The sequence below is a fragment of the Ambystoma mexicanum genome, chromosome 1p, assembly GCF_040938575.1.
Source record: "Ambystoma mexicanum isolate Mex_15411 chromosome 1p, UKY_AmexF1_1, whole genome shotgun sequence".
Classification (NCBI taxonomy): domain Eukaryota; kingdom Metazoa; phylum Chordata; class Amphibia; order Caudata; family Ambystomatidae; genus Ambystoma; species Ambystoma mexicanum.
This window is the reverse complement of record NC_090921.1, coordinates 264,697,545-264,718,225: the sequence shown is the minus strand read 5'-3', so window position 1 is coordinate 264,718,225 and position 20,681 is coordinate 264,697,545. Positions and strand designations below refer to the sequence as shown.

Genomic DNA, 20,681 nt, shown 5'->3' with positions numbered 1-20,681 from the left:
CAATGGCAAGATCCTCAAACACTACCTCTGTTTGGACTATGCACATCCTTCATCACAATTTACGATGTGACTTAAAAATCTTCCAACAAATACACCATATCTGCGGGAAATCAATTATCACAGTTCACACACCATCTGTGTGGGGACTTCAACAGCAAAATCATCACACGCTATCCCCACAAAACACCTCTTTTGAGTATCAAACACTTCTAATACCACACATAATATCAACAGTCACTTAAACATCTCTTTTGGATATTAATTGCACTCTTTACTGATCACACAATCCATATAGGAACTTTAGCACCACTATTTTCAGACACCATCTCTGTGGGGACTTTAATGCCATCATTCTCACACACTATGTCTGTGGGGACTTCAACTGTATTATCATCACACATCACCTCTGTAAGGACTATACCATACCCTTCATCACAGTTACTCTATGTTGTGACTCAAACCTCTCCAACAACTACACCATCTCTGTGGGGACTTCAATATCACAATCCTCACACATCAACTCTAGGAGGACTTTGCAATCTCCCACATCACTCACCCCTTCTGTTGAAACTTATTAAATTCTATTATCACACAAATATCTATTGTCACTTAAACATTTTTGTTTGATCTTAACATCACTCTTCACTGACTGTCATCATACACCATCTATGTGGGGGCTTTAACACCTCTGTATTCACACTCCATCTCTGTGGGGACTATCATCACACACCAGCCCTGTGAGGTCTTTAAATCAACTCCATCACACTATGTCTTTGGGGACTTCAACCGCCTCCCTCCTCCCTAACCACCCCCGGTGGGACTTAAACATTTCTAACATCACGCATAATATCTATGGCCACTTAAACATCTCTTTTGGATATTATTTAAACTCATCACACACCATGCAAATGGGGACTTCAACACTGCAATATTCTCAAACTATCTCTGTGGGAACTCCAATGGCATGACTATCAAACACTATCACTATAAGGACTAAACACACCCTTCATCAAAATCTATGATGTGACTTAAAAATAAATCTCTCAACAACTACACCATCTATGTGGGAACTACAATGTCACAGTTCAGACACCATCTCTGTGGGGACTTCAATAGTACTATCTTCACATGCTATCACTAAGAAGACTTACCATCCTCCTCCCCACTAAGCACCTCTTTTGGGTATCAAACATTTCTAATACCACACATAATATCTTTAGTCAGTTAAACATCTCTTTTGGATATTAATGTTACTCTTCACTCTCATCACACACCATCCATGTGGGGACTTCAAAAGCACTATTGTCAAACACCATTTCTGTGGGGACTTTAATGACATTATTATCACACACTATGTCTGTGGAGACTTCAACTGCATGAGCATAACACATCACCTCTTTAAGGACTATACCATACCCTTCATCACACTCACTCTATGCCATGAGTGACCCAAACATCTCTAACAACTACACCATCTCTGTGGGGACTTCAATATCACAATCCTCACACATCAACTCTAGGAGGACTTTGCAATCTCCCACCTCACTCACCCCCTCTGTTGAAACTTAAACAATTCTAATATCGCTCAAAATATATATGGTCACTTAAACATTTTTGTTTGATCTTAACATCACTCCTTACTGATTGTCATCATACACCATCTATGTGGGGTCTTTAGCACCTTTGTATTCAATGCATCACCCCAAAGTAGGGAGTAACATATTTATAATCATACCATTATTGTGCAGAGGATCTATTCTAGTGATTAAGATGGTGTCTATGAAGCCATAAAACCGAAATATAATTTCCAGTTTCCTATATTTGCCAAATAGCATGATCCTAGGTCAATCCCAATCAAACTGTCTCACTTGGAATGTGACCTGTCAACATTAGTGTCTTTGAGTGAACATGCAAACATGACTTATCTAGTAGGACATTCAAAATCATTAAACTGCATTCAGTAAGAACCCTCTAAGAGTCCTAAACTTACTTGTATATGAAGAGAAAATTGTGTAGTTAATGTGTGTTGTTGTAAAACATGCATATTTACATTTGAAAAAGAAAGCACTGGATTCCAAAACAGAGTCATGATGCAAGCCCCTACATGTATAGTAACACATGTTCAAGTCCCCACAACGATGGTGCCGTACACACGATTAAAAAACAACATTTCAAAGCAATGTAGATAAAAAGACCAATATCATCGAACAATTGCTGTGGAGAAGATGTCTGTTGGCTTGAGACGATGTGGTCTACATACTAATTTGGTGACTATGGATCACTGACACCCGACTTCTAATTCAGCTTCCTCAGTTTCCTGTCATCACACAACACCTTTCTGGGACCAACACAATCACCATCATCTCTCAACAACTTGTCTATGCGATGTGCAAGACAACCATCATCACACACTAACAATGAGGGCAAAATACAACCTTAAACATGTCCACCTTAGAACACATTTGTAGTGATTTTGACATTCCCATCATCAACTATCTCTGCACAGATTTTAACCTTATCAACACCACACAGCATTTCTGTGGGGTCTTTAAACTATTTTTTGTGATGTTATTGACCTTCACACTCCCTCATTCATCTTAAATTCTGTATATCAACCAACTAAAACTCCCCTCACAGTGGCATGGCCAGTCATAACACCCACAAGGGAAAACTACCCTGATCTTTTCTGTGATTCCCAATATTGCATTGCCACACCTACCCATCTTCATAAGATGAATCCTGTTATTATTTCATGGAACAACACATCTAGGGCCCAAATGTCAACACATAACCCACATGTCCAACTCGCCCTGTATCTTATCAGTTTCCAGAAAGCAAAGCATGTACTTCCACATCTGTATTAATTAACAATTCAGGATTCGCAGATCACATTTGCTGTGCTCCCACCAATCCCCACCTTCCTCTATTTCAGTGCGTAATGCCATGAAGCCACCAAAATAGCTTAAGGCACATTATACAAGATCCATTTACCACAAATTGTTATATACCATCTCTGACTTTAACATTGCCGCACATCATCTCTGTGCAGACGGTAACATCATTATCATCCCACTCCACCACTATGAAGACTTTAATAGCAACCTTATCAAACAAAACATCGCTGTGTAATCAAACACCATCTCTGTGGGGTATTCAAACTCATTTTTATCATGCACCATCTCTGTGGGGACTTGAACACCCGTGTAAACACACACCCTCGCTGTGGAGACTTATTCATCACCATCATCACACACAAACTCTGTGAGGACCTTAAAGCCTTTATAATCACACACCATATCTATGGGACTTCAATATCATTTTCACACTCAATAAGTGAACAGAAATGTGGTCTTCCATAGTGAACCTTTCGCATTTTGGTGGTTTTGTTGCATGCAATATTTTGAGAAAACTGGTGGGGTTGGGGTCTCAGTGGGTTAGAGGGGGAATCATATGCAAAACCAGCATTATTAATGTGTGGAGGCCAGAGGCAGTGCCTAAGTCCTCAATGCCAGTATGGTTCTGTGTGGTTTGTGACAGTAGCACTTGGATTTCTCTTTTATCCAGACGGGAGAGCACAACATCTATTAAATGACAGCACTTTGATGCTTGATTTGCCGCTTCCTTAGGGTGCGAGTCAAATAAACAGAGATGAGAGCTTTGGCAAGTCTGCATCAGGTTAATTTGGTATTAATAGACATAAGGCGGCCATGTGTGGGGTGGAATACGTGTGTGTAGTGTAAGAAGGTAGGAGAAGGAGGGGTACATCATTTTAGATTGGGAAGGGGAGATGATTTATTAGGACAACCATTGAGGAGTTGCATACTAGACTCAAATGTTTCAGTCTCAGTTTTCTGTTGACCTCTGTGTGACCCCTCGTGGTCTTTAACAATATTCTTATCACACACCTTCTCTGAGGGGACCTAAACATCACTGAAACTTAGTGATATCATTATCGCATACCATCTCTGTGGGTACCTCAACATCTTAGAAATGACACAACAGCTCTGTGGGGACTTCAGTGTTATCATAATCACTTACCAAATCCGTGGAAACCTTATTTTGTACTTGTACATTTCTAGTATTTCATCTAGATTTCTATAGCTGCTAATGCCTGAGCGCTTAACATGATTATAATTACACACTGTCTCTGTGGGGACTTTAGTGTTGTCATAATCACACACCATCTCTGTGGGTACTTTAGCGTCATCATAATCAGTTACCATATCTGTGGAGATCATATTTTGTATTTGTATTTTTTTTGTATTTTATTTAGAATGATATCGTGGCTAATGCTGAAGTGCTTAACAGCATCATGATTACACACTGTCTCTGTGGGGACTTGAGTATAGTCTTAATCACACACCATCTCTATGGGGACCTATCAACATTGTAATCACACACCGTCCTTGTGGGGACCTCAACATGATTGCAAGTACACACTGTCTCTGTGGGGACTATTTCATGATTATTGCACATGATCTCTGTGGAAAATGTAACTTTTCCATAATCAGACATGACCCCTATCGGAAAGTCAACTCCACTATTAGTATACACATTCTAAAACAAGAAAGCAACATCATTTTCAATACACCATTTCTAAAGAGCAGATATGAGTTAGCAGGGAAGATCATGCCTGTGAAAGAATGAAATCTGAATTTTAATTCTTTATTCCTTTTTGGCCACAGTGTGTCAGCCTGGGTCAATCAAGTCATCTCACGTGTCGCAGTTATCTTTTCTGGAACATTTTGAGTGTTTATAACAGTGCTTTATGCCAGAATCTAAGTGCCTTTTTAAGTTTCTCATGCAAATTAAACATTTTGTGGGAAATGCCAAACCATCAAAATCCATCTGTTGCGATAGCTATGATGCAGGCAGGTACTCACATGTAGTATATCGAGTACTATAAAGTAAGCATTTTTCCATTTGCTTGTGGTGCATCATCCCAAATAAGAATAATAAAGTAAGTCCCCACAAGGATGGTAACACGCGTTCAAGTCCCCACAAAGATGGTACCGTACACGCGAGTAAAAATACGCATTTTTGTAAAATCAAGTTGGATCCTGTGTTATGAGTTTTTTCTGAACCTAGTTCTGCTATTAACCCATTAACCCATTTCTAAAACATTGGGAAGGGTTAGTCCCCACAAGGTGGGTACCCACACATAGTCCCCACAAGGTAGGTAAAACATCTGTGTTTGTGTGTGTGTGTGTGTCTGTGTGTGTGTGTAATTGTCTGCTGCCCAAATTCTGTTGACCGGTTTAATCTAGGCGTTGGTAATCTGTGACAGGAGGGTAGGGTTGAAATACTATTGAAGTATGTGTTGTGTGAAAGTTGTTCAGAATGATGACCTTGGCACATCATGGCCTTACTGGTACAAGGCAATTCAGAGCTCACAGCTCTATGAAAGCTACGCCTTTGTTTCAGGAAAATCTTCACTCGGTTGCTCACACCATTTTTAAGCAATGTGTGGTGAGCAATCTCTTACCCATATGGCACAATCTCCCCTCATTGCTCGCATTTTGCTTTGCTTCTCACCAGCTGCTGACCTGACCTGCTCTTTCACTCCTCACAGATACTGCTTGGGATATTCTTCAACATGCACTCCGCCGTGCTTATCGAGGATGTCCCCTTTACAGAGAAGGACTTTGAAGAGTATGTTTGCTTTCACTATTTCTTAATGTGTCTAACATTTAACGCACAAGTGAATTTGCATGCTTTCCATTTGTATTGACAATGCCTCAGAGTTCCTCCAATGCATCTCAGTATTTCTGCGTTCACGGGGTTCCTCCAGACCCTTTGTGATACCTTACCACACACCCTAAATACCAGCTCCTTGGTATTATACATTCTTCCTGAACTGCGTGGTAAAGCAAACCTGGAAATCAAGCCCGGCTCTGTATTCATTTATTCAAACCCACACATTCAATAATAAGTAAGATAGAAGCTGACAGTGAAATGTACCCAATCAATGTATCTGGTTGAGATGGAGTAGTGCGGATCACTGTCCTCCGATGCCCATGATATCCTCAGCTGTACCTGAAGTGGATCAGTGTCTACCCTTGTGCCCATGACCTAATGATATCCTATGATAGCATATCACTATCTTCTCAATGTCCATGACCTGCTCTGATTGACTGTGAGTGGGTCAGTGCTTTCTTTAGCCATCACATGATATGATGCCCTGGGAGTGCATCAGTGTCTCTTTGGGGCCTATTATATGTTTTTGATAGAGTGTGAGTCAAGCAATGTCCCCTGCGGCATTGACATGCCCAGACTGAGGTGTGCAGTGGATTCTCACGTGCCATTGTCATATCCAATCAGTCAGCTACTGTATCCATGTAGTGGGAGTCCCAACTGCGAAAACGTGCACATGCGGGACCTCAAACACACACATCACTTCATCCCCTACAGTTCCCTAGTGGGATGAGTAAATACCAACTTTCATGAGGATATGTCTCACTTAGCATACATACTGGTACAATCTAACTATTCCTAACTCAAGTGTGATTCACAATGTTATTCTGAGTATGTACAACCATCACTTTGCTGTAGCCCAATGGGGGTGGCACATGATCTTTGAAACTTACGGTGAGAGGGAAAAGTTTCAAAAGCTTAGAAATAGGGTATAGAAAAATACCTACAATGTAAGTTCAATACAGTGGTTTACTGATACATATACATTTTTTTTCTGGCTTCACTTTAAGTGTAACTGCTACCAGGAAAAGAAATAACAAGTACTAGTTGTTAACAAACAAACAGAGGACCAGAGTGCTCAACACATTTACAGGTCACGTGGCAGTAATAGCCGAGAACATAGCTCATGACGTCCTAGACAAAGGCAGAGGTAAGGGTTTTTAGACCGGGGAATCAACATACAAGAATGGACAGAGCAACAAAAGATTACAAGAGGCAGCAGAAGGTAATAATAAACCTTTCTAGCTATACTCATGTAAATGCAGAAGAATAACAGGTATTAAATCAAGGTTTAGGCTTCGTAATCACAAAGCCTCATCACCCATTTATGTTTAGAGCAGAATGCTACTGGTTTATGAGGAAGATTAGACTGCAGGTATTCTTCCAAAACCGACCTAATATACCAGAAGATGAAACAACAGGCTTACCTAGGCGATCTATATTGTCCTCCCACCACAATCATTTCCTAAAGAATATGTTATTTGAGAAAAAGGTTCTGGAAAATATTGCTATTCTGGTGCAACAAAAAACAAAAATGTTGTCTAACATCAATAAACAGGATTCTGACCTTCTAAATAACTTGGGTAATAATTCTGAGATAATCATAAGGAAAGCGATAAACGAGGGGCCATAGTGATTCTCGACAGGGTTAGATTACATCAAGGAATGTTCCCATGTCTTATCAGACAAACACAGTAATCAAAACGCATTTGAACCTTAGTCGTGAATTATCCAAATTGATTACGGAAATGGTAACAAAAGCCACAGATGAGGGCCGGCTCTATAAACAAGAATCAGAATTCTTGATCAATGAGAAACCAGTTGTTCCAACTTTTCAGATACTACCTAAAATCTACAAGATCTTGATAGAGCCTCCTGGACAACCTATTCTTTCAGGGATCTCTTCAAATATTGGAACCTCTCTCAAACTATTGAAACTATTTCTTAAACTCTTTAGTCCAAAAAAAGAAGTCACATCTGAAAGATTCAATGAGTGTTGTACACAAATTGGATAATATTCCTTCTAATGATACTGAGAACATCTTGTAATGTCTTGACATCGAATCATCGAATTAAGTATTGTGCAACAGGCAACGTTAGAAGTTGTAGAAGAACGACTAAAAGAGAGATATGACTTGTTTACCAACAACTTCATACTATAGTGCATTACTACAGCATTAACGAATAATCATTTTCAAATTCTTAATACATACTGTAAAACACATAGAAGGAACTGTTATGGGATCAGCCATGGCCCCCAGTCTTGCCAATTTGTATGTAGAAATGTTTGAATTAAACTAGATATATCCTGACACCAATCTTTATTTGAATCACATTAAGGAATGACAATATTCTCATAATCTGGACAGGCTACATGTCTACAGCTATGGAATTTGTAGAATGGCAAAATGGAAGGAATCAGCATCTGAAATATACACACACACACACACACACACACACACACACACACACACACACACACACACACACACACACACACACACACACACACACACACACACACACACACACACACATTGCTGTTTCCTGAGACCTAAACGCCACACAGCACCTACTTCATCACTTTCAGAGGAGAGGCAGACATTCAAACAAATTAATGGAGAGGTTACCCTAGACAATTGGTTAACAATTCACTGAAGGGAGATTTGTACTATGACAGGAACTCATTGTTAACACCAAGATTGAATGAAAAACCTAAGGGCCAAATAGTATGTGTAAACACTTACAATAACGTGTCATTTAAAACCGAAGATATCATTGAAAAAAACTGGTTAATAATTTCTCATCTTTGCTTTCAAGAAAAGCACCAGCATTTGTTTAATAGTCATGAAAAATGAGGTCAGGAACAAAGTAGATTTATGTCAACACCCCAAAGACAATAACAGAGAGGTTGAGTTTGTATCTCTTATAGGGACATCACACTTGCAGTAAATGCATAGTATGTGCACTCACTAAAATACATTTACATTGGTTTATAGACTCCTTGGGCACTCCTTTAGATTTCCTAAATTGTGAAATGAACAATGCAATCTACATGATTGTATGCCTTAGTGGCTGATGTTATTTTGGCAAAACTACCTGCAAGGTGTAAACACGTATTATTAAGAAGAAAATACTTACAGCCCCTCTGGTAAAACATTTTGTAGAAGCATCACCTCAATACAATGACAGTGATACTAAAGGTCAAAGGTCTGAACCAATCAAGTATTGAAGAAAAATTTGCAGACTAGAACAGACATTAATTTTCCTAACACAACACCATAGTCACAGCCTTAATTGAAACTTTGAATTATAAAGGGTATTACATAATAAGTACATTATTTTATCTTGTGGATATCAGATAAACATCATAAAACCTCGCACTGTTGATAATTTAGTAAGAAATATTGGTAACATATCTACAATACTTTGAGATCCATAAGGACACATCAGTAAAGATTTAATTTATGTAATACCTTGATAAGTGATTTTCCCAATTCATCTGTTTTTAGAACCTTGGTGTTCCCCTATCATGGGTGATAACTATTTGTAGGCTGGATGTTTGTACAAACTCAATTTTTTGTGATTAGTGCCACTTTTTGGAATGGTAACCAAAGCTGCTACCATTACCAAGATGGCAGGTATGCGGCTCGAAAGAAATGCCCATAAAACACACACTTTTTTGGCATGTTCACAATTGGTGGTCATTAGGACAGGAAATTCTTAATTCCCCCAATCTTCCTCTTAAGTAGGTAAGGAACATTTTTAAAATGCTTCAGTTATCCTCTCAATATTTGAACCATCTGCAGTATAATTATAATGAGCTCAAAGATCAAATATTCATATTACAGCTTTATCCTTCGAGAGGGATACAAGAGAAATGGTTACATTTGAATTACATCAGCCTACCAATTTCCTATTGGTATTGGACAACATTAATACAGTAGCATTATTCATTTCCCTTAGGTCACCCATTTATTATTATTCTCCAGCATTGGATCTTTCATGGATTCACATGCTGTGAATATTCCCCGTCGTCAGGCTGGGAAAACCCTGGTAACTTTAAAATAGTAGTTTTCGTGTGTGTCCCATCAGTCTCGTTATGGGTGCTTTGGGCAGCACCAATGGGACGTTGAGTGTATAGCTCTGCCTCTGCAGCTTCCCCTCAGATTTCAGCCGTCTCCCAAACCGTTGGGATTACGTTGAGTTCTATCCTGAGAGAATTCTTATTTATTTGAGAAAACATTTCTTTACTTCAACATTGTCTGTTTCTAGTCTTGCGACGTTGGAAAAGCTTGAATCCGGCCCTGTTATGGAATCTTCGGGTCTGAAGAAATCCTTTTTCAGGCCGTGTGAGACCTGCAGCCTTAAGAATGTATATGAGGGGGCCAGGCACTTGTCTGTGCCTGTCTTGTTTGTACCCAAACCATTCGGCCAAAAATTGTGATATCCGTCAAGGGTTCTCACAAAAAACCATAAAGGACAGAAATAGATGCCTTATCTGTTGGCTAAATAAGGGGGCCTACCCGGCGTCAGAGATTGGCTCATCACGCAGGGGCAGGGCAACCACTCCCTCAGACAAGAGGTCGCCATCTCACCAAAGATCAAGATTTGAGGAACCGCTGACAAAAAAACCGAGGACGATAAGGCCGAGCATTCATTACCTCAAAAAAGGCCTCCATCTACTGGCGAAGGGTCACAGGTTCTCCCTAAATGCCCATTGAAGGGCGCTTCCAGATTACACCCGGAGAGACCAAGGGAAAAGGGCCTAGAGAGACGTAGGGAGAAGGGCTCATACTGCTAAAATCCTCAGACTTGGCCCAAAAATCTTTGTCAGCAAAAGAGAAAGCTAAATCGAGGCCAACGTCCTCACCCTCGTCGCTGAAGAAATCTTCTTCCACTGGCAACATCGGGGTCCCCTAGATCCTCATCCAGCCACAAGTCCACAAAACATCACATGAAATCCAAGTCGTCATCCAAACCGTCTCCTTCACCATTGAAGACGGCTATGACGACAACGTCGACGTCAGCCTTACCATCATCAAAGTCTCGTCTCTCGTCTGCATCGACGATGACTGCTTCATCGATTACCATTCCGTCGACGACCATTCCGTCGACGACCACTCTGTCGAATAGCGTCCTGTCGATGACCACTCTGTCGACGCCCATTCCGTCAACGACAGCCTCGTCGACAACGAAGAAAAAATTCATGGTGAAACGTACATTCTCTGCTGAGCCGGAGCATCCTGTATTGGAAATTCTGTCCCCCCAAGGGCAGATTAATGCAGACAACTGCTTCTACGGAACAACCTCTTATAGAAAGGTCCCCAATCATATTACCAGAGGAGATTCTACAACACGAAATTGGCTCCTCCTTATGACGATCAGGCAGTTTTCGAGTCAGATCCGCAGGAAGGAGGTTCACAAACACCTTTTCCAGACCCATCTGTCTTGGGCCTGCAACAGATAACTCAAACACCCTCCTTACCATCCACGTCAGCAGACATGGGCATTGTCCCACCACACTATCCTCTCATGAATCCCCAATTTGTTACTTTCTATGCAGTTACTCTCTGCTCTGCAGTCTCTTCTCGGGCAGCTGGATGCAAGGCTTCCCCCTTCCTCACCCTCCTACAGTCCAACCATTGGAAAGCCCACGGATTACACCACGACAGAAGGACGCTTCTGATTCTCTTTGAGACCAGGGTGCTCGCCCTAGACGGCAATCCCGGCTAGACCTCCTGCCCTGTCCCCTAGAGCATTTAATCTGCGACGCAAGGAGCAGGAAGAGGGAGAACTTGTCGACTAAGACCAGGGCTTTGCTCAATAGGACACCCTTTCCACGGTCTCCTCTTCCCTGATGAGAGCGTACACTTGGAACACGGACCCTGACCAGGATGCGCCAGGTAGGAGCATTCCATTCCATGATGGCTAAGGCCTGCCAGGAAAAGAAGGATTGCTTCTTATTCAATCACATGGGAAAAAGAAGAAAAGCTGTCTTTTCGATTCCAATCCTGGATCATGTATGCCAGGAGGACATCCATACAATGAAACACCCATTTACTGAACCAACTGTAAAAGTTTGGTTGGAGAAAAAATGTAAAGCTCCAAAATCCACGCCAAAGTGTTTTACATCACAACCAACGCCGGAGTCTCTGATGTCAGCTGCAGCTAGCTAGAAGGCACGCCCTCAACACCAGTGTGCCACTCCCCCGGACAATGATAATCGTAAAACGGATGCGTTCGGGAAGAAAGTTCTTACAGTAGGAGCGACGACCGTGAAAGCAGCAAGCTCTTTGGCCATCGTCGCAAGGTACGACCGCGAAATGTGGCACCAGTTAGCCCCACTTTTGGACCACTTACCAGAACAGCAAAGGAAAGAGGCTATGCTTTTGGTACGAGAGGAGGAGGAGGATTTGAACCATAGCTTAAACTCTGCTGTGGACCTGGCCGAGACTATTGATATTTTATTTGTATTGCACTCGTACAGAAGTGTTTCAGACCGTGACTGGCTTCAAACAGATTAACAACGGGGTGGTTCTTAGGCGCCAGGCTTGGCTTCGCTGCACGGATTTCCACCAGAAGGTGCAGCACAAAGTAGTGGGCATGCCATGTGAGGGTGAGAATATTTTTGGAGAAAAGATAGACAAAGATTTAAAGGCCATGAAAGCGGACTTGGACACAGCACGGTCGCTTATGACTCTGCAAAGCAGAAGATCCTTTTGCCCCTTTCGTTCATTTCGTGGAGTCTCCGGGAACTCAAGATTTGATGTTCTCATGACAACAAGGGATACAACAGATCCACATACTATTCCCAAGTTTACAAACGTACCTTCCAAACCGCCCAACAAAACAAGGACTACCAGAGTCAAAGGAAACGGGGATCTTCTGCTTCACAAAGAGGCCGTCAAAACAAGGCACAGCAATGACTGCCTCAGGGACAGTCAGATAGGAGGGAAGGTGGCGTTCCACCGCAACGAGTGGCGTTCAATATCCACAGACAAATGGGTGCTAGATGCTATCCAGTACGGCCACTTTTTAGAGTTCAAACGTCCACAACATCCCATTCCTCCCATAAAAAGTCTCAATCTCACCTTCACATCTTACGATGAGAGGTACGTCTCATGCTAAAAAAAAAAGGGCCATCGAGAGGGTTCCCCTCTCAGCTAAAGGAAAGGGCACATATTTCTGTTTTTTTGTGGTCAAGTTGCCGAATGGAAAATGGCGCCCGATTCTAGACCTGCGGGTGCTGAACAAGAACATAAGAAGACAAACATTCAGGATGCTAACGTTGCAAGACGTGATAAGAGCAGTGCAGCCAGAGAGGTTTTAGCGTCTCTAGACCTTGAGGATGCATATTTTCACATACCGATGCACCCAAAGTACCGGAAATTCCTCAGGTTCCTTGGTCAATAGCCATTTCCAGTTTCTGGTTCTTCCCTTTGGTTTAAAATCGGCTCCCAGAATGTTCACCAAGTGTCTGGCTCCGGTAGCAGCTTACCTCTGAAGAGAGGGCCATCATGTATACCCGTACTTGGACAACTGGTTGGTCCAGGGAACGACTTGCCAACAGACGTTGGAGTCTCTCAACAGCACAAAGCACCTACTACAGCGTCTGGGTTTCGCCATCAACTACAGCAAATCCTGCTTGACTCACTCAAAGAGTTTGACTTCCTGGGAGCACACTTCCAGACAGCCCACAATCAAGTGAAACCCTCGGAGGAATGAATAGGGAAGCTCTTGGCCCTAGCAGGCTCTTTTACACCGAACAGATCCGTCACGATCTGTTCTTTCATGTCTCTCCTCAGTACCATGTCATCTTACATCCCTCTTATTCCAAACTGTCTCCTTCGCATGCGCCCAGCACAGAAATTCCTCTCATCCAGCTGGTCCGAGGGCCAGGGCTCCTCGTTGGACACAGTATCATCTCCCGGCCTCTGGCAGACGCTTTAGAGTGGTAGACTCAACCCTCCAACATCAAACAGGGCATGCCCCTAGTGGAACCCGACTTCCTATACACCATCATGACTGATGCCTCACAAATAGAATGGAGTGCTCATCTGTACCGCTTCCAAGTCAATAGCCTGTGGTTACCTGTGGAAACCTCACTACATATCAACGTCCTAGAGTTGAGGGCAGTACACTGGGCTCTCAAATCTTTTCTCCCCCTCATCAAGAGTTCAGTGGTGCGGGTTCTCACGGACAACACAACCACAATATTCTACCTGCGGAAGCAGAGGGGTACACGCTCAGAAATCCTATTCCAGGAAGCACAAACCATCAGGCACCTGGCCATCCACCACAGAATTCAAATCCTGGCTTTCCACCTACCAGGCATACAGAACAAACAGGCAGAGACCCTCAGCAGGGACTCCTCCAGACCCACAGTGGCAACTAAACAGCTCCCAAGTGGCAAAGATGTTCGCAAAATGGGCCCTGCCTTCTCTAGACATTTTTGCCAGCCCCCAAAACAAGCAATGCCAGCAGTTTGCCAGCAGTATCCCTCATCTGGACTCCTGGGGAGACACATTCTGCTTTCCTTGGACCGGGATGTTTGCCTACGCGGTTTCCCCTTTTGCTCTCTTAAAGAAAACTGTAAAATTATTCACAAAGTTCCCTGAAAGATCATTCTAGTAGCCCCGTTCTGGCCAAGGCACACCTGGTTCTCAGAACTGCTTCACTTGGCAGTCGACAATCCGCTCCATCTAGGATCCCAGCCGAATCTCCTATCTTAGAATAAAGGGATGGTATGGCATCACAACCGAGGCTCCCTCAAATTGACTGCATGTCTCCTGTCCAATCCGAGTTTGAAATTCTAAATGTACCTTCACGCTGTCACTGTATCTTGGCAGCTGTAAGAGCTCCATTAACCAACACATCATATAGCTGAAAGTGCAAAAGGTTTTGCGCTTGGTGTGCACAGCAACCTAACCTACAGCCATTAAGCGTGACACCTCAGCAACTCCTTCCTTACCTTTTGTTGTTAGCGAAAGAAGGTTTGGCAGTGTCTTCTATCAAGGTACACCTGTCGTGATATCAAGATTTCCACACAAAAGAACGTCTACTCCGCTTTACAGCGACAGATTAATACAATATTTCCTAAAGGGCCTTTTCCAAACCTTTCCACCAAGGAAAAGGTTTTCCCCTGTTTCAAGTCTTAACTTAATTTTAACAGCCCTCATGAAACCTCCTTTCGAGTCTATATCAGCAGCTGAGATTCAATTTTTCACTTGGAAGGTCATTTTTCTAGTGGCCATTACGTCTTTGAGACGAGTTTCAGAACTTCAGGCTTTGGTATCGACCCACCATATCTGCGCTTCATGACGGACAAGGCTCTTCAAATCCACATTTCATTCCAAAGAGTCCATCGGATTTTCATAAAAACACTTCCACTTCTCTTCCAACCTTTTTTCCTAATGCTTCCACCCCGGCCGAAAAGGCTCTACATTCTCTTGATGTTAAGAGCGCTTTAAAGCACTATTTGGATCGCACAAGATCGTTCAGATACTCCAATCAACTCTTTGTGGCTTTTGGGCCTTCCAATAAAGTAAGGTCAATTTCAAAGGAAGGTATCTCACGTTGGGTTGCTTCTACTATATCTTTCTGTCACACAAAAGCAAACAAACCCCTACAATTAGCTCCCAGAGCTCATTCCACAAGGTTCACGGCGGCCTCAGCAGCTCTATGGGCGGGAGTATCAATCAGAGACGTTTGCCAGGCAGCAACATGGAAGTGCCCCATACGTTTACCAGGCACTACTGTCTGCATCAACAACATGATGAACATGTACAAATGGGACGAGCAGTCCTCCAATGCCTGTTCCAGTAAGGAAAGCCCTGCATCTTCCGGGGTTCGTTCTACTCCAGTCTTTTACCTTAAGGTTATATGCTTCTCTTTTGTCATATCACTAAAGGTTTGCGTCCTGTTTGCCTGATATGCACCTCCAAGTGTTTCTACTGCTACAAAGTCTATTTACAGCATGTGAATCCATGAAAGATCCAATGCTGGAGAAGGGAGTAGTTTCTTACCTGTAACTCCATTTCTCCAGGGTTGGTATCTTTCATGGATTCACATGTGCCCTCCAGCCTTCCCCTTCAGGCAAACATCCTGCTTAGGACTTTCCTCCTTTTGGAGAGGTATAAATCTGAGGGGGTGCTGCGGAGTCAGAGCTATACACTTTACGTCCCATTGGGGCTGCCCAAAGCACCCATAATGACGTTGATGGGACACGCAAGGTGTCAATGCATTTTCCATAGGGAAACTACTATTTTAAAGTTACCAGGGATTTCCCAGCCTGACGACGGGGAATATTCACAGCATGTGACTCCATGGAAGATATCAACGCTGGAGAAATTGAGTTACAGTTAAGAAACTACTCCCTTCTTATTAGGAAACGCCTCCTCATAGACTATTACAAAATCTATGTAGAATATTTCTGTCTTCTAGGTCACACTGGAACTTTTTCCATTTACAGCTGGGATATTAGATTACCCAATCCCAATGCACAGAAATAACAAGGTATTTGCTTCCTTTGCAAGTCATTATATTTTATTGTTTGCATTCTGTCTTGTATCATTAGCTAATCATGTCCATTTATGGTTTATGTATTGCAAGTGATCAATATTCAAGACTACTAACATAGTCGCTGATTTTCTTTTTTTTTTAAACCTTTTTTTTATTCAGCGTGGCAGCAAAACACAGGCGAACAGCGCCAGGCAATTACAATATGAATACAGATGTACACAATATAGACATACAGAGGTTGCTTCATACATAAACATAACCATTGGGCATTTTTATAACATGGGCAGGATGACAGAGAGCAATGATAGGGGTGAGGACTCGAGCTAGTGGGGGAGGAAGCTGGGGGAGATGTATCCGGTGTCGTATTCAGGTCGGACATATAAGATCGGAATCTGAGCCAGATATTCCTAGGCCTGGAGTGAGTGGGCTGTAGCTGAGACCAGGCTTCCTCAGAGTCTGAGGCCCACGTGACCGCTCTTAGCCATTGGGCATGTGTGGGAGGTGAGGGGCGAAGCCAGCAAAGTAGGATGGATCGTACCGCGAGAAGCATGCAGAGGCCAGCTAGTTTTTTGGAATTCCGGGAGAGGCCTGGGAGGTCATGGAAGAGACATACCCCCGGGGAGGGATTGATGGGGTGGTCGATCATAGCAGATACCGTCGAACAAACTCCCTCCCAGAACTGTGAGAGGCGGGGACAGGACCAAATCATGTGAATGTAATCGGCAGTATCCTGACCGCATCTAGGGCAGCTAGAGGGGTGATCACTGGACATGTGGTGTAATCTGATCGGGGTGTAGTGGAACCTATGTAGTACTTTAAACTGAATCAGCTTGAAACGGGAGTTGAAAGACACCCGGTGTATGCGTTCGCATAAGTGTTCCCAGCGCTCATCCGACATTTCAACACCAAGGTCTGCCTCCAACGCTCGCTTCAGTTTAGTGAACTCTGGAATAGATCTGGACTGCAGCATAGTGTATAGTCTAGATATTTTACCTCTAGTGGGCGACGGGGAGGTGAGTTCCTCGATAGCAGGGTCGTCCGGTGGTAATGCTGGGAACATCTGGTAATTAAGTTTAAGGGTCCTACGAAGGGACGAATATTGGAGCCATACACACTGGCCACTCCTTAAGGACAGTGGGAGGTCAGGCCATTCAACGAATATACCCTGATCAAACACATCACGCAGCAACTCATATCCCACTTCAGCCCAGCGACGGACCATGGCCGGTGGCATCTGTGGGACCCCTGGAAGGAAGTTCCAGAGAGGGAGGTTGCCATGAAAGGCATAAGCAGTTCCGGTCAGCCTCCATGTTTTCGCCAATGCCAGGGATGTGCAGGCACCCGGGCTCTGGGAGTCCAGCTCCAGGGGGGCGGGTTGTAACACCAGGGAGCGGATGTCGCGGTAGCAGACTGAAAGATTCTCGAGTCTAACATGTGGGGGGTGGGGGGGGGTCTGTTGTGTTAAACCAGTAGGATGTATATTGGATTTGGGATACCAGCCAGTAATTGAGGAAATTGGGTGCGCCAAAACCCCCGTAAGTCATAGGGGTAGACAAGGTATTAAGTTTAAGGCGAACCGCACCCGAGTGCCAAAGAAAGGAATTGACAGTGCGGGTCAGCTCACGGAAGAAGCCCTCCCCTGGCCACAAGGGAATATTGGTGAACCTGTAAAGTAGTTGAGGCAACACAACCATTTTCAGTAGACCAATTCTGCCTGCGGGGGTTATAGGGAGTTTGTCCCAGACTAGGACTTTAGACGACAGATGTGTAAGATACTTCTGGTAGTTCTCCCTGAAGGTCAGCGCTTGATGGCGCGTTACTTCTATCCCCAGGTAGGTAATCGTGGACTGAGCCCATGTGAACCCCTGGGTGTCCGGTGGGGGGAGAGTGCACTCCGTGAGTGGGAAGAGTGTGGATTTCGAACAATTCACCTTAAGGCCCGAGATTCGGCCAAAATGAATGACGTCCTCCAGTATTGGGGGTAAGTTGAAGGAGGGAGAGCGAATAAACAACAGTGCGTCATCAGCATATAGGGACACTATGTCCGCCTGGCCCGCAGTGCGGAGACCTCTAGTCGCTGATTTTCAATCAATTTGTTAACTTGAAAATTATATTCTGAAGTAGTCCTATATAATGAGGGATCTAGTAGAGGAGGAGTAATGCCCCGTGGACACCCTTAATTAATGTTAGGGATGTACTTCCTTTCTGTATGATATCAATTTGAGGTTAGTTTAAAATGCAAACCAGAGACTGATATTTAGTTGTATACTACATGATGAAAGTATGAATGTATTTGTAAATACTGAATCATGATAGAAAGTGTTATACATGTGCAATTCTCATATGTAATAAATGTTTTGAATTGAATTGAATTTGTTATCACTATCGTACATTATACACAAGATTTCATGCTACACAACTTTGTTTGTTAATAACAAGCACTTGTGTTCTGGTGGCAGTTATTTATTTAAGATATAAACTCTACTCTCCATAGCCAATTTAAGTGAAGTTAGAAATAAAATATATCAGTATCAGTAAACCGGTGTATTGAGTTTGCGCTGTAGGTATTTGTTCAATAAATATTTCAGAGTTTTTGAAATGTAGCTATTGTTCCATGATTGGAAGGGTAGCCGTCCGGGTATCCTGAGAGTAAATCTAGTATCAAGGACAGAAAAAAGTCCCATGGTATTGGCTGTTTAGATCCTGTTTGCCCTTATTCGCCTTTTCACCAACAGTTACCAATCCTTATGCATCCCAACAGCCCATTTGAATCAAGCATTCCATAGAAATCTCTCAAATTCCAGCTTTTTAGCCTCATTTACAGCACTGCCCAAATAAAACTGCATGAAAAAGTTGGAATAATTATATATGTAATTGAATTAAAGTATTGTTTATAATACTGTAGTGAATGAATGTCCTTCGCTCATTTCAGTGCGCTCACGGCTATATATCAATTAAGTGGTACCGCTCACACCAGAGAGTTCTGTGTTATTTATTTATTTTATTTTGTTTTGTGGTAGGTCTCTGCCACCAAAGGTGAAGGCCTCTGAGGGCGAGGTGGCCTAGCACACAACAGAGCCAGAGCGCAAGGCTAAGGACTCTACCACTATTAGAAGTTGTCCAGGGAAATAAAGGACAGCCTCATTTACGGATCTCTATGACACAACTTGTCCATGTCTCCTTGACCAGTGCCCAGTGTGTGCACATCACAAAGGGAAGGCTGGAATACTGTATTTACAGGGATCACAGCCTCCATTCCAAGCATACTAATTAGCTAGTGAGCTGGAGGATATGTGAAGAAAAAAAGAAATAGAATGTGGGTTTCTACTCTGTTTAGAGTCTGGCACCCACACTTTATGATAGTCTAAAGAGAAGAAAACATGCTGTAATATGACATGAATAAAGCTAAACCAAAAGAAATGACTCCTACAACATGCCTATAAAACGTGTCAAAAGCCTCCTGACATTGATGGTGTTAGTACGGTGTTTCAGGCTGAGAGTTTTGTTTGTGACTGGAGCCCGCACACACAAGAAAGCTCCACTAACCCACCAGGGAAATTTTATGATTAAATGAAGACCTCCTAAAAGGCTATTTACTCCACTACATCACCAGGGATAAATATTATATTAAAAGGCCCATGCATGCCTTTTATTTATGTATTTATTTATTGGGGCTTATACAACTAGCAAAACTGTTTAAAAATGCCCACAGGGCGACAGGGTGGGGACAGGGGAGGTAGACAATGAATTACATCTAAGATAAATAATTGAATTAATAGTACAAACAAATTGTGAGACTAACAGGGAGGGGAGACAAACCTACTATGCCTTGTGAGTGTTCAGAACGTGCAAGTGCAGAGGGGAGGAGGGTAAGGGATAGGTGCTGTGGTGCTTATGGAGAACTGTTTGGGTGAAGTACTAAGAAGAGAAGAACGTAAGTGCAACCTCACGTTTTATATCAAATGTCCCTGGACCCCATTAGGGTCCATGGTGGAAAGGGTGGGGCATACAGACCCTTTTAAGCCTTTCCTTAGCACTGCCTATGACACACCCCCTGTGGTCAGGTTAGCTATTGGTTACGGTAAGTGGCCAATCCTGGGAGGGGATGGGGTATTTAAGTAGTTGCATATGAATGATTCAGTGTGGGTTAGTAGGACGAGGACAAAAGGTGGTGATGGAGTCGTCCAAGAGACCAGAGGAGGCGAGAGCGATTGGAGTGCAGGGGCTTTTGTTAAGAGGGAGGTCTGTAGAGTGTTTGAGTGTGAGAGCGGAAAGTGTGAGCAGTAGAGGTAGAGTAGCAGCAGTGGAGTGTTAGTGGTGGTATTGGCTGGGGTAGTTGTTGGGAGTGGAGATATGTGGATGTAGTGGGAATAGCAAAATAGCAAGTGAGAAAGAAGGAGTATGTAGTTAAGTAGTAGTGGGAGTAAAGGATAATATTGGAAGTGGAGTAGGTAGTAGAGAGC

General features: G+C 43.0%; 1 protein-coding gene across 1 annotated transcript in view; it reads left to right on the top strand.

Moving 5' to 3' along the window:
• Positions 1 to 20,681, top strand: part of LOC138568807 (ribonuclease kappa-like) — a 455,985-nt gene that overhangs the window by 306,044 nt on the left and 129,260 nt on the right. The window contains exon 2 of the mRNA XM_069646580.1: positions 5,573 to 5,652. Coding sequence (XP_069502681.1) covers positions 5,573 to 5,652 — 80 coding nt within the window. The remainder of the gene's footprint in view (positions 1 to 5,572; positions 5,653 to 20,681) is intronic.